The 16129-nt window shown below is 34.7% G+C and overlaps 1 protein-coding gene across 1 annotated transcript in view; it reads right to left on the reverse strand.

Annotated features, from left to right (window-relative positions):
- LOC125116320 (catenin alpha-3) overlaps positions 1 to 16129 on the reverse strand; it is a gene marked incomplete at its 5' end in the record, with an annotated part of 829627 nt that overhangs the window by 464336 nt on the left and 349162 nt on the right. Inside the window, one exon of the mRNA XM_047761436.1 lies at positions 7887 to 8087. Coding sequence (XP_047617392.1) covers positions 7887 to 8087 — 201 coding nt within the window. The remainder of the gene's footprint in view (positions 1 to 7886; positions 8088 to 16129) is intronic.

The following is a 16129-nucleotide window of genomic DNA, read 5'->3' on the forward strand; positions in this document are numbered from 1 at the left end:
ATGGGTGACAACCAACCAGGCTGGTAAAAAATCAGTCCTGAAATTCCCTTCTCTGGATCCTTTTACTCCCATGCTGATGCTCCTCCTCTCCTGCCCCTCACCACCCCCAGCCCTGCTTTGCTCACAGACTCCAAAGCCCCTTTGGTGCTGGGCAGTCTCCACAGGAGAGTCTTACTGAGACGGAATGTTGTCTCCATAGAGGATCAAAGAAGCCCCTCCTCCATTACAGACCAGTAAGGTTTAGGCATATGATTTAAATTCTCCTAATAGCATACATCAGCCCTGGAAGTTGAATTCATGCCAAGTGGAGCAAAAGCATGGATTAGCTTTGTATTTATTCCAGGGGTGGAAGTGTCTGAATGTGGAAGCAAATGAAAGTACCATCTATGGGGTCCAGTGTTTATGATGTTATGATCCCGATGACATTAGATGTTCACTGAGGGCTAGAATGGCAGCTCAAATGGATACTCCTTGGGAATGACCAATCAGATTCTGTATGCAGAGGCCCTTGCAGTTTGTCTATTTTCTTATTCTCTAGCCTCCGTGTGTGCGTGTGCACATGCATGCGTATTTATAGCTAGATTATGTTTTTTGCAATCTAGAGCTGAAACTAGAACTTCAGGCCTAAACCTCTTAGACAGAAGTTATTTTATTTCCCATTTATTCCTATCACATAAAGGGCCATGAAATAAATCTGAATTATTCTTTTTATAGAGAGTATGTGGAAATAGCATCAGATGGAAAGGGGTGACCTATTTCTCTTTCTAGATAATGCTTTCTTTGCCTGGAGAACATTCGTCTGAGGCTGGTAATAGGAGGCATAGGGTTAAAGAAGATACAAGAGCTCTACCACTTTTTGGCATGGTGCATATCCACACAGCAGGTCCAGATTCTCCACTGCCTCTCCCGATGATCCCTTCCTTTGAGCCCACATCAATCAATCTCCTCTATTTTAATCTATCTTTCATTTGGCGTCAACCTCACGGTTCCATAGTTTACATTTCCCAGCTATGGGAATGTGTCAGCCTTGCTTTAGGCTTCTCTGAAATCCACCTGTAAGCCCTCTATATCATTTCTTTCCTTGACAATAACATGTCTACCAATGTGCCAGAATGTATTCTTTTTATTAATAAAGATACTACTAACAGTGGCTTTTTGGATTATTTCATGTACCCTCTTGGGATATAACCATATTAAAAGGTCAAAAAGCCTTTGCATCACCTAGGACCTCGATGGAAGATTTTGGTATTTACGGCACATTTTTTTTTTCCTGACAAGTTTCTATTTCCAATAACTTAAAATGGCAAAACAAGGAAGTACTCGCATCCTGTTATTTAGATCTACGTCCTATTTAAATCCAGTTCTCTTTGGACAGAAAGCAGGTTTTCCATGGAGAAGTTCTAGTAGCTGCTTTCTTCAATTCACGATGTTAGCTCAAAGTCCCAAATTCCTCAGCAAGAGAAGCACTCTGAGGCCATAGGATCGTACTCTTCTTTAAAGAGGCTAAATTTTCATTTAACTTTTGATTTGGGCATCACCAGCAAGAAGACACTGGTGATCCAGGCTGTCTTGGATCTGCAGACAGAGGCAGCTTATTAATGCTCTGTGACTGCGTTAGAGTGTCATGTTAGGGCTGAAACCAAAACTAAGAAAAAGCAAAGTTCAGAGACCTGTCTCAGACTGGTACCAGGGAAAGGAAATTTGCCAGCAACTGTTTCTGAATTCCAAGGGATTCAGAAATTGGGTTCAGTGGGATCTTGCAACAGATGCAGCTCAAGGATGGTTCTTATGCACAACTGAGTACACACAAGTCATGATCTCTGTTCAAAAGCTTACTAAAGAAGCTTTTAAGAATCTGACCCCATGTTTGCTGAAAATGGCTAATATCTGACTCTGGACAGTAGTGAATCTTTCTGATCTTTCCTCTGCCCTGGCTTTTTACATAGTCCGCTGCTTTTATAGTTTTGTTTTTTGTTGGTTTGTTTTTCTCCAAACTGGGATGATAACTTGTTCTTTTGCTTAGCTATAGTAGAATGCGACACAGTAAAATATTGTAGTGAATTTTAAATTTAAAATTGAGAGAGGGACTGGAGTACTTCTATAAATGTATATTTTATATACATTTTATACATAAAATATATTTTTGTATATATATGTAAATTTATATATTTGTGTATATATATGCATAAAATTATATTGGGAAATATAAAGTGTGGTATCTGCCTTTAAGGGCATTATAATCTAGTGAGAGAATCTTGTACGTAAGTGGCTGTTTATGATACAAGGCAAAGTGAAATAGCATTTACTAGGGGACAAGCTCATCCATGGTAACACAGATAATGGAGCAATTAATTCCACCTGAAAGGGAATCAAACTTCTTTGCAGAGTTGGTGGTATTTGTGAAAGTTATAAAGAATAATTATAATTTTAGAGGGGCAGTAGAGAAGAAAAGGTGTTTCATGGTTGAAATAGAATTAGCACAGGCATATGGGTTCAGTTCAAGAGTTGTTTGTTCTGTTTTCTTTTAATCTGCCACATGCAAGACACTACGACAGGCTCTGGGAGAGAAATGACACAAGTTTTCTCTTTTTCCTGTACCTAGGTTCTATTTTGGAAGAAAAGGCATTTCTATATATCTGAAGAGTTCATCAAGAGCATACAATGGCCTGCAGCAATGTAACTGAGACATAAGTCCTTTAAAATTTATACCATATGACACCAAAAAGAACCCACTATTTCCAGAGGGAGCAAAAAAAGATTTCTAGAGAACATGGATTTATGGAACTGTTTCTTCACTAATGGATAAAATTTTACAGGATAAATAAAGGGTGGGATATTCAAAATATCAGATATAGCATGGAGAAGACCTAAAGGCAAAAATGATCCTGGCAGGCCCATGTATTTGTGAAAGCATCAACTTAGATGGAGTAGAAGGTGCCTTTGGTACACAGTAGGAAGAAAAAAATTCATGTTTAGGTAAATTCAAATGCCTACAAAGTTCAGGTAGGTAAATTAAGTGAGCAAAGCAGATTGGGTATATAATGGAAAGGACTAAAGGAAACTGTGGCCCATGCTCAGCCAAAAGAAAGACACCACTAAACTCAAGCCATTTCCATTTCCATAGTGAACTCTGCCCTAGAGCTCTAGATCTTCCCATTTGTTATGATATGCCATTAACCTGGAGAAATACACACACACACATATGTATGTGTGTGTGTGTGTGTGTATATATATATATATATATATATATATATATATATATTCAGAAACTAATTCTTAGGACTAAACATAAAATTTTGGTTAAAAGTCTACTGGAGACATAAAAATTGAGTTGTATTAAGTCACATTTAGTATATGGACCACTAATTTTCAATCTGTCCTGGGCTGTAAAGGACAGAGGCTGCTGAAACTAAAGCTTTTATATTTTCTTCTATAGCCATTTAAGATTATAGAACAGTGCAAAATAAAGAAAGCAGCATGTTTTAATCAGGCAACAAAAATGCAGGCTATTTACATATACAAAAATATTAAATGAAAGGGAATTGATAGGCATTAACTGGCTGCTATCAGCGTTTTTAAAATGATTTTTAGGTAAATTCATCTTTCGATCTACGGCACAGCCACAGCAACATGGGATCTGAGCTGTGTCTGAAACCTACATGGCCATACCAGATCCTTTAACCCACTGAGTGAGGCTAGAGATTGAACCTGTGTCCTCATGGATCCTAGTCGAGTTGGTTAACCGCTGAGCCATGAAGGGAACTCCCAGTAAATTCATCTTAAAAGTTTATCTGTTGTTTAAACTGGTCACAAAATAAATTGACAACAAAATCTGGAAATATTTATTGGCTTAAAATTCTTTTCAACTGTCTCATTTCCCTTTAAGAAGAAAAACTGCATCTCTATGATTCTTCTCCCTTCTAACAGGCACAGATTCAAGTATGAGCCTGAAGTACTTGAAGTACCCTTTATTTGCCATCACTAACCAGCTGCCAAGTGTGGATGTCACAGTGTGTCTTGCTCAAGTTCATTTTTCTGCCTATTCTTTTTTGGTCTATGAGCCTGGCTGACAGTTAAACCAAGTGGGATGTAGGGGTTTGCAATAGATGCTTTGAGTCCTGCTAATTTCTGAATTGAGGAAGTTCATAAATCACTCACAAAAAAATGCTATGTTAATCCACTCTGGTTTAGGTTTTTCCTCCATCCTAGTATGAAAAACTGAAAGTGATGTTAAAAATATAATTTCTAGGCCTTCACATTGCAATATCAAGGTTTGATATTTAACAAAAAGCCAACATTTTCTCTCCCCTTATCAGAAATTCCTGACAGGTGGAGGAGCTTAGAATAAGGAAAGAATTGTCAGAATAAAAAATTTCCCATGGGGATTACAGTATTACGCCTAAGTCTGAATGAAACACAGGATTCCAGATGTTGCCTACGTTTCCCTGAAAACCAACTGCTAGAGTTTATGAACAATGCAAATTCCTGAAATGTAACAGTGCAATCCTGCTGCCTAACACTGAGAAAACGCTTAGAAGATCATCAAATCTTGAAAATGTGCTAATGAGCCACAAACTCTGATTAAAATCAAAGGTGTAATGTTCCAAAAACATTCTTTGTGATTTAGATAAGTACTGCTTAGGTTTCATCATTGATGATAGCACTTTAAAGGCAAATTTTGCAAAGATAAGAAAGTCTCAGTAGTAAAAACAATTCATAATAGCTTATTATTACGTTATTTTCAGGCATTGGGGTAAAGACCTAAGAACTGTATAAAAAGAAAAGAATGAAAAGCAGGCCAGATATATGCAGACCATTCATTTGCTAAAATATGAACTATTGGCCTTCATAACATAAAACATGACATTTCAAATTACTTAATTTGATGATTATTTATAAATCATAAGTCCAAGTTAGGAGCAGATGTGAGCAAAGATGAACATCTTCCATTACTTAATTGTAGAGGAAAGAATAGTTGGAAGTATTTTTCATGGATAATATCTGTATGGAAGAGAAAATGCTCACATATTTCAGTTTTGGTTAGGATCAAACTGATCTAATTAGCATTTTCTTCTAATTTATTGCTCAGAATTCCCTCTAGTGAAGTGTTCTTTTGATAAATTTCAAGGAAAGCTATTTAGAGAAAATTTTGAAGTTAGACACATAAAACAAAAAATGAAAAGCCTTTTCCAAAGATAAGCCAAAAAATTACCTAAAAAAACCCCACAATAACAAAATTGGAAAGTCATAAACTATATTGTGACATTAATAATAAGATGTGACTTATACAGAATCACCCAGGATTATTCTATATTTATTATATTTGGGGCATAGGACATAATTTACTTAGAGAATTAAACTTACATACCACTAATTAGAATAAAATTATTTCTCTCTCTTCTGATTCAATAATAATGTAGACATATTGGTTACTTACCTTGTAAGGTCATTATAAATCATAGGGGTATTTACAAACTTGCAATTAAAGGTGTAACTAACTGTTTCATTTTTCTTTTCTTTTTTTTTTGTCTTTTGTTGTTATTGTTGTTGTTGTTGTTGTTGCTATTTCTTGGGCCGCTCCTGCGGCATGTGGAGGTTCCCAGGCTAGGGGTTGAATCGGAGCTGTAGCCACCGGCCTATGCCAGAGCCACAGCAACGTGGGATCCGAGCCGCATCTGCAACCTACACCACAGCTCACGGCAACGATCGTTAACCCACTGAGCAAGGGCAGGGACCGAACCCGCAACCTCATGGTTCCTAGTCGGATTCGTTAACCACTGCGCCACGACGGGAACCCCCTTCATTTTTATTTTCTGATTTCACATTATAAGAACTGATTACAAATGGTTCATACAACACATTTCACATTCTGGACACTTTAGAATTTCACTTCCACTTCTTTGCATATGGCGGATATGGACTCTATGCTATGGAAAGTAAAACATAAACTTAGTATGGCATACAGACATTGTGACTCTATGAGTGTGTCCTTAAGACATTACTACTATGATTACCACACTGAGACAGAGACAAGATGTAGGTAAAATTTTGGTAGACTGTACTCAATCAATGCCCTATAAAGTATTTTCACTTGGCTAAAAAGAAAACCCCTGATCCATTCTTCTCTTTAGTTACAGTTCTACTCCTAGTTACAGTTCTACTCCCAGAAGGTAGAAAAAATTATTCTGTACTTGATTATGACCAACAAGAGGACCTATTTAGAGAGAAGATGATGAACTACTCTAACACAATTATCTCCTTAAACAAGTAAATATATCAGCACACCTCATTGATAAATGTGTGTGTGCCCTATTTGTGAAACCCAGTGGTTTTTGAATAGTTAGTATAGAAATTTAATATCAAAAGTTGCAGATGTCCCTCCTCCATCTTTCCTTCAGATCTCTTAAGCATTTCAATGTTTTAGAAATTTTTTTTTAATAAGGAAAGTTTGTGCCAAGATGCATCAATGATTTCTGAAGCAACATGCTAGAAAAAGAGCAACGCTAATCATTTTTACTACAAAACTCACTAAACTTACCTTGTGGTATAGCTCTTCAAAACTAGTTCCTGGAAAGATCATTTCACTCTTTTTTTTTTTTTCCTTTTGTCTTTTTAGGGCCACACCCACAGCATGTGGAGGTTCCCAGGCTAGGGGTCCAATCAGAGCTACAGTTGCCAGCCTATGCCAGAGCCACAGCAATGCCAGATCCAAGCCGCATTCTGTGACCTACAGCACAGCTCAGGGCAACACTGGATCCTTAACCCACTGAGCGAGGCCAGGGATCAAATCTGCAACCTCATGGTTCCTAGTCGGATTTGTTTCCACTGTGCCATGACAGGAACTCTGATTTGACTTTTGATAAGTTTATTTTCATTATTTAATTTCAAGGAGCAGTTTCTTCTCCCCCAAAATCACCCATCTTCATCCCTTCTACCCCTCTCATTAAAGGATGTCTGTAAGTACAAATTCAATATGCCATTTGCATAACATGAAGGGCAATTCTCTAGGTAGGACCAATGATTTGAGTATGGAATTTCAAATATCGTAGGAATCATGAGTCCACTGTCACTTTAGTGTTAGGAAGTACTTAACAGGAAAAATTCAACCTGAGAACTTCACAGGTCACAAAGGGTTTTCACAAGAAAAACTGCCATGATGACTAATAAAAAGTTGACTGACCTCATTTGAATTGTGCCCATTGTTTCTCAGTTCATACAATTTCAAATGCTTCTTTGGATTTTCTATGAGCTTCTTGGATAAATGTTAATAATAATGTTAAAATAAGGATGCCATTTAATGAGTGGTTCAAAAACTATGCATTTACTAACTGGTTTTAGAAAATATCACCTTGGGTTCTACAATCAACACAAACTCCTGGTTCCATATTTCTTAAGTAATCAAAGATTATATGAAAGAACAACATGATGTTTTGCAAACAGACTTCAAAAGAAGGTAGAAAACCTTTATCTGGAAACATAGTTTACTCTGAGTAACATAAACAAAAACCTGGGGGTACCAATCATTAGGGCCAAAAGAGGGTTTGGAAACTATTACATATGTATCACATCTGGCCTAATTATATCTCTTAACAACTTCTGGCATTAAAAAAACATCCATAAGTGGCTAATGGTCTGTGGGAAATTTATATCATACATATATTTATAAAAGACCTTTTTTTTTTTCCTCCAGTGAATATATTTAGTTCCCGAAGATAAATTTCAAATTGCATCACCACTGGATGAAAGCACCTTTCAGACCATATAGCAATCTACTCCAAAACAAGCCACACTGGCTGAGATCCTCTTGCCATATGTGGGAATATATGGTAGCTATGTAGATGGAAACATCAGGAAGAGAGCAGCTGTTATTGGGGAAAGAGACTTACCAGTACTTGTCAGGAAGTTGACATTTCTCATCACACCTTCTGTGTAAGCCCCTGGCTCATAACTGTCCATTTCCCCTGTGACAATGTGAGCAACTCTTGCTGCCCGTCCTCTGATAGCACCTGCAGCGCGGTCTAAATTATCAGCATCCTGGTCTCTCAAGGCTATGATACATTTGTTGACATCTTCTAGGATATGGCTCTCTGTAAGTAAACAGATCAAATTAGTTTTGTGTTGTTGTTGTTTGAAATCACATGAGTCAAACATGTTATGATTTATGCTGATTTCTGATGGTAGAGAAGGTGCACATGGGGAATGAAGAACATTGATAACTAAGAAGGAAAAATACAGATGTGATTTTGCTTATATTTTTATTTTTATTTTTTCCTAGGCCTGCAGCATACAGAAGTTCCTGGGCCAGGAATTGAACTTGTGCTATAGCAATGACAATGCCTGATCCTTAACCCACATGGACACTGGGAACTCCTGCTCGTCTTTTCATAGCCCAACTTGTGAAATGTAAATTTTTAAATTTTTGTCAGCAGTTTTTATAGATACAATTTTATTTTAGAGTCTAGTTCCAGTAGATTTAATTTTAGATTTGAGTAACATAGAGATGGAAATTAAGATTCTAAAGATTAAAACAAAAATAAAATGTATAGTGATAGAATTCTTAATTCTGATTAAAAGCAACACTACGTAGATTATGAAAATCTTAAAAAGTATCACCTGTCCTAAACAGATATAAAAATAGAACTGTGGTGTTCCATTCAACTAATGTTCATTGAGGTATAATGTTAACACAATTATAGAAATCCCACATATTAGCAAATGAAAAAAAGTATGAAATATATGTTTTATATTGAAAATAGTAACCTTACTACATCTCTGAAAACACATACCTAAAAAGGGTTTTAAGGAGTTCCCTGGTGACCTAGTGGTTAAGGAACTGTCATTGTCACTGCTGTGGCTTGGGTTTGATCCCTGGCCTAGGAACTTCTGCATGCCATGGACACAGCAAAAAAAAAAAAAAAAAAAAAAAAAAGGTAGGAGGGCTTTAAAAAAAAAACAGATTGACTTAAAGCAAATGAATCCTGGAGAAATTTACTCATTCTGAAAAGTATATCCAGACTGCTTTCTCTACTTCCTTCTTTATATGATTAGGGCATAAAGACAGCAGGGAATTATTAGTATCACACAGCAGTGTTTTCTTTTTCTATAAAATGATTACTACTCCAAGATAAAACTAACGAGTAGAGCTGAGTAAATATATGGGATAGCAACAAGCATGGGTGATAATATTTCTAAGAAATTAAAAGAATACTAAAAAAATGGTTTCTGTCTTTATTACGTGAATCTCCACCCCAAATCTTTAACACATATGGAAAACAACTAAAACAAAAAGGTCTTGGTAATTCCAGAACATATTGTTAACTCTCTCTCCCTCTCTGGATTTGCATGTCATCTATGCAAGACCAGCCTTGAAATACACCTAAAACCCTTGGAATATACCTAAAACCCTCATCACAAGGTATATTCCAAGGGTTTTAGGAGCTCTTTGCCAGAAACAGGAAAAGACCAAATATATACCTCTTATTATAAATCACAGTATCACAATTCCCCATCCTCTCTGGTCTGTTGACTTAACTCCTGTCATTCTCTCAAGATACTAGTTAAATGATCCCAAGACATCCACGCCGATCTAGAACAAGACAAACTTGGTTCTATGTTATTTAGGAGTCCCATAAAATGGTTTATATGTTTTCCTTAGAGCTTTTCCCATGTTTTAATGTTGTACTAATAAAACTATCTCTCTGGTACACTGGCAAATATATATGAGTGCAGGGATTTTATCTTCTTCCTTGAGGTATCTAGTTCTTAGTATAGTACATGGCACCAGTTAGGTTAACAAGAATGTTTGCTGAATGAATGAATGAAGTCTTTGTATAAGATGCACCCAGGAATAGTAAATTATTTTGTCTTAATCCCAAATCATGGGTTGTGAACATTAGGAGATGCATTTCCATAGTCTTAGTCAATTTAACACATATTAAGGACAGTAAGTTCATTTGCATGAAAAAGCTTAAGATCTGAAAACCATCATTGTAAATTCATCATTACGGTTTTAACCTAATTTGTAGCATTCAGTTACGAATGTGTCATTAAGGCCTGAAATAAATCCAGGTACAGTTTCATCTCAACAGAAAGCACATGTTTATCATTACCATCATATTTTTCCTGGAACTGAAGTACAAGTTTAAACGTAGAAGTCATAATAATTATCATTTTTTAAAAATTTACAGATGTGTACTTTAATGATACATGAAGAAGCTTTTATTTTCTAAGTATGTTGCTAATTTTTTTAAACAAACACAACATATATATATGTATATATATATTCAACAAATGGTTAGTCTATAGTCACTAAAGGTGCTTAATTTAGATCACAGAGCTGTTTTTGCTCAGTTCTATAAAAATGAAAAGATATTTAGGAAAGAAAAAAACAATGTTCATTCTTGGAAGATTAAGTATCAAATAAACTCAGATATTTCTATTAAATTAAAGGTGAAATCATAGCTGCCACAAACTTTTTCCTAGTGAGTTTTGCACAGGAAAAAAATATACAAAGAGTATTCACTAATGATGACTGAATGTTCACTTCTATAAAACAATGATATATATGTTCACCAATTTATTATTTTAAGTAGAGAATAAAAATAAAATAATAATTTTTCCGATTCTTTTTTGCTTGGCCTTGTAAAGGTTTGTGGGGTTATTACTTTATATTGAGCAACACAGTCAGAAGACAAGGGGTCAGTTATGTTGAAGAATTATAGGGGTAAGGTCAAATATGGAAATAAAAATCTTATATGAACATAAGCGATTTTAGAAAAATAAGGGGAATAAATGAAAAGAAGCATATAACCAGAGTTTATCTGAAGGAGCTATACTGAGATGTTTGGAGATAATGACTAAATGATCTTTTGAATTACTGAGATTAAATATAGCACAGATGCATTAGGAAAGGTTTGCAAGATTTCCATTATTATGACACTTTCCCATTATGCTGAATGTTTCTCAAAATGCCAGCAACAATTATTTGCATGAAATTCTAAACATAGAGTGCCAGAAAAAGAAAATAAAAATGCTGGGCACCTCCCACATACACAACTAAACATTAAGTTAATTTTTTAAAAAGAGTTATTTCTTTGTTATTCATATTTCAGGTGAATTTAAGTAGTTAAAAAGGCCTTCATGATAGCTTGAGTTTTTATGTCTAGCAATATAACACCAAACCTCTAGAAAAGACATAAAATGCCAAATACCACATATAAAATTTTTACTGATGTGTCTCTTAAGTCTTTGCTGATGTATCTTTTAAGTCTTTGATGATGAGTTTACTTGTTAGACATACGAAGATCATTAAGAGCTCTACCTCCAATTTATTTATTTATTTTTAAATTTTTATGTATTTGGTCTTTTTGTCTTTTCTAGGGCCGCACCTGTGGCATATGGAGGTTCCCAGGCTAGGAGTGCAATTGGAGCTGTAGCCACTGGCCTACACCAGGGCCACAGCAATGCAGGATTTGAGCAGCATCTGCGACCTACACCACAGCTCACGGCAAAGCTGGATCCTTTACCCAGTGAGCGAGGCCAGGGATCGAACCTGCAATCTCATGGTTCCCAGTTGGATTCATTAACCACTGAGTCACGACAGGAGCTCCTCAATTTATTTTTTTTCTCAACTGCAGATGTACTGGGATTCAACAACTACATAATTTTTTAAGTGAGGTTTAAAAGAAAGAAAATATGTTATAAAACAAGCACTCAGAAAAATGTTGACCTTTGAATAATGCTGGGTTTAATTTGTATTTAATTTATAGTTGGTTTTCCTTATTCTTGGTTCCTCAGCAGATTCAATCAACCACAGACAGTGTAGTACTGCAATAGTTAACTATTGGCAAATATTCTTGTATAAGTGGACCTGCACAGTTCAAATCCATGTTGTTTAAGGGTCGACTATATTATACATTTTGAAGGATTGATTGAAGATTTGTCTTAATAGTTTCAGAGTATCAGTTTAACATTTGATTTGGGGTTAGTTGTGGAATGTCGAGTGTTACTGCCAATCCGGAAGTACGTTAAGAGCAGAGAATTGCAACTACTAGCAATTTCTATCAATCATTTTATAGCTATCCTGAGATGCAAAGGGTGATTTCTATTATGCTGGAAAACAGTACTAAACAGGGTAATAAAGGAACTAAACTTATACAAGATACTTCATTTGTTGCAAACTTCTCTGGGTGACTCCATCTTTAATCCTTGCAGCTATTGCAGTGCAACAATATTTCAAAATGTACTTAAATTTTTTTTCCTGCAATTTTTTCTTTCTTAAGTCTTCAGTTTTCCACAATTAAAACTATAGTTAGCCTTAGGGAAAGTAAAACACAAAGTCCAGTGAGAAGAAATTAATGCATTGACTTTTGATCTCCAAAGCAGAATTTTTAAACCCATAGCCAAAAGAGCAGCCCTTAAGTGGAAACACATTTTATTTGCAAAAGCCACACTTAATTCAGAGATTTTCCTTTAATTCCCAAAGCTGGACTTTGAATATACCAATGGTAAAAACTGAAGGGTAGAGAGTTTATGCTGTAGTCCATTGAATGGGGAATAATATAGCACCAACTGTTTTATCATCTGATATCTGCATATTTGAACAAAATTCTGAGAGGGAAGAGAGACGAAAGAAAAGGATTTTTTTTTAAAGAGAAAAATTTTTTTCTTTTTCTAAAGAGAATGTATTATAAGCCAAAAGAAGTTGAGTTTCTTAAATTAGGGATATTAAGGTACATGAGCTAAGAGGTTTATTTAAGTTTAATTATAAGAAAATACATTTCCATTTTTGAACACCTGGATTTATACCTGTAAACTTAAAATTCATTACATAGGTAACTACATAGTAATTTTCCTTCTCTCTTAGCAAAAAAAAAAAAAAACAGAACAAAAACAAAGGAAGCTAAAAAGCCAATGGGATGCACCAGTATTTAGGTTAAACGTGAGGTTCCCAGGCTAGGGGTCAAATAGGAGCTATAGCTGCTGGCCTATACCACAGCCACAGCAACACAGGATCTGAGCCACATCTGTTACCTACACCACAGCCCAAAGCAACGCCGGATCCTTAATCCACTGAGCGAGGCCAAGGATCGAACCTGCATCCTCATGGATGCTAGTCAGATTCATAATCCCTGAGCCACAATGGGAACTCCTAAATTAATTTTTGTTTATGTATCTACTTAAAGGTGGCCAAAATTTCTGTTTTGTAAGAAGATGATCATAATTATTATCACCCAATTAACTAATATCCTACATATAGATCTAGGAAAGTACTATTTTGAGAATAAAGAACATGTATGTAAAACTTTTTGAAATTTTGCATCCCTTTTCTACATCCTGTGATCTTTCCTCAATCTCCTTTCTTGAACCTAAGTATTGCTATGTGTTAGAAAATGTAGATGATATAAAATATAAATAAGATCTGTGTCTATAAAGGATTTACAAGCTAGTAACTAGAAATAATTACTTCCTTATTAAAAATGTTAATTTTTAATTGAATTATAGTTGGTGTAAATATTATGTAACTATACTTAGCAGAATTCTGCAGTGTTCATGCAGACACAATTCTATAGAAATTAAAAAAATATGTATTCACACACATACATAAAAAAGTCAAGGAAGGCTTTCTATTTCTTTTAATAAGTCTGAAGTAGGTTTTTATAACAGTTTCCTCTGTGACGTAAAGAAATTTATCAAAAGCTTAGAATAGGCAGAAAGGTACTGTTGCTTGACTTTTCTCACCCTGCTGTACAGACCTTGTGAATCAGGCCTATCTGGTAAATATCTACATCTCCAGCACTGTGTATGTTTTTCCCATATGTGCTATTTCCTATTGTCTAGGATGTTTTGCAAACTGTATGAGTTTTATAATTCTGTAGGTTCTCATTTTATTAAAAGTGATAGCTGTGTAAATGATTCTTGTCATATAGTAATGCAAATAAATGTTTATCTGAGAAAGACGGGGATATTTTTACAGAAAACATAACCCTAAAGGTTACATTTTTACTACTCTCGAGGACAATTACCTAGTTTTTTTTTCTAAGTTAGAAATTGTATTTAACTATTCTTTCTTTACCCAGTTCTCCTTAAACACAAGCCTTATCATCTTGTTGATAATGGATTTTTTAAACATGTTCACTTTAAGTTTGTAAAAATCTTGCTTTCAACTTTGGAAATTTATTTTTTGGCTATGTATTTTGGCTTGGAAGCTACTGGTTTTTCAAGTATTTTTTACACCTGGGGGGAAAATGTAAAGAAAAACCATGTGCCATCATAGATCTACATGTAAAATGCAAAATTTCAAAGTTACCAAGGGAAAATCTAGGTAGCCTTGAATTTATAAATGGCTTCTTAAATACGACACTGAAAGGATAAAAAACATCAAAGGAAAAATTAATAAATGGGACCATATAAAAGTTAGAACTTCTGTTCTGTAAAACCATTGTTAAAAGAATGAAAAGACAAGCCGCAGATCAGGAAAAAATATTTGCAAAAGGACTGGTATCCAAAATCTGCAAAGAATTCTTAAAACTCAGCAATAAAAAAAAAACTATAAATACTAGGAAAAGATCTGACCAGACATCCCAACAAAGAAGACACACAAATGAAAAGTAAAAGTCTACAGCATATTAAAATATATGTAGCATCATGTATCAACAGGGAATTATAAATGAAAACAACGAGATACCACTGTACATCTATTAGAATGACCAAAATTCAGAACAATGAGAATACCAAGTACTGACAAGAATATAGAACAATAGGAACTCTTATTCATTGCTAGTGGAAATGCAAAACGGTACAGCTACTTTGGAAGACAGTTTGGCAGTTTTATAAAACTGAACATGCTCCTACCATAGGACTCAGCAACTGTGTTCCTCAGTATTTACCCAGATGAGTTTAAAACTTTTAACTGTACAAAACCTTCACATGAACATTTATTGCAATTTTCATTATAATTACCAAAACTTGGAAGTAACCAAGACATCCTTCCATAGGTAAATGGACAAATTTTTATACCTTGATGCAGTGAAATATTCTACAACAAAAAGAAATGAATTATCAAGCCTAAAAAGGACAAAAGAGAAATTAAATACATAGTAATACTGAAATAAGCCAATATGAAAAGATTACATTCTATAGTATTCCAACTATACGATATTCTGGAAAAGACAAAACTATGGAACCAGTAAAAATATCAGTGGTTGGCGGTAATTCAGGGGTAAGAAAAGAGGAATGAATAGATGGAACACGGGATATTCAGCATAGTGAAGCTATTCTTTATTGTACTGTCTCAATGGATATATGTCATTATCCATCAGTTTACAAAATCCATAGAATTTACAACATAGTGAACACTGAAATGAGTTACAGAATGTAGTTAATGAATTAATGTTGGTTCATCAACTATAACAACAAATGAGATTCTTCAAACATTCAGTTCAATTTAGACCTTTAACAAGCACTATATTTAGATTCTAAACTGGAAGAAAAATAATGTTTAATCTTACATATTCAATAGCATTCTCATTACTTATAGATAACTACAATTAATGCTGTAGGAATTTTGAACATTCTTCAGTTTTCCAAGAATATAACTAAGAAAAAGTTTGATCTTTTCCCCATCTCTGCTTTCACACAAAACATCTCTGATCATTGACTTGTTTGAATTTTTAACAAATAATTTGGAGCACTTGTTTTCCAAACATTGTGATAAGCAATATATGTACATTATTTCATTAAATTCTCATAACAATCCTAGGAGATAGGTCTCTTAAATATCAGTTTTAAAGATGAAGAATCAAGGCTTTTGGCTGAAATGTATCTTACCAAATTCACACAGTAGTTGAGCCATAACTCAAAATCAATTTGTCTCACCTACTAAGGTTCTATTGATCCTAAGATCCCATGTGGCTGTAAAATATGATGATTCCATAATTATTCAGCTGTCCCAAATGTATAGTGGGAAAGAGAAAGAGTGAGTTTAAAATATTTTCTAAATTTTATAAAAATGGTGCAAACAATTGTTTGTAATATGATGTAGCTGAATGCACTATAAGTTTTTACATTAATGTTAATTGAGCATGAAATATCATCTAAGCCTATTTTTTTAGGAATAGTTTTAACTCTG

This window comes from Phacochoerus africanus, chromosome 15, assembly GCF_016906955.1.
Source record: "Phacochoerus africanus isolate WHEZ1 chromosome 15, ROS_Pafr_v1, whole genome shotgun sequence".
Taxonomy (NCBI): Eukaryota; Metazoa; Chordata; class Mammalia; order Artiodactyla; family Suidae; genus Phacochoerus; species Phacochoerus africanus.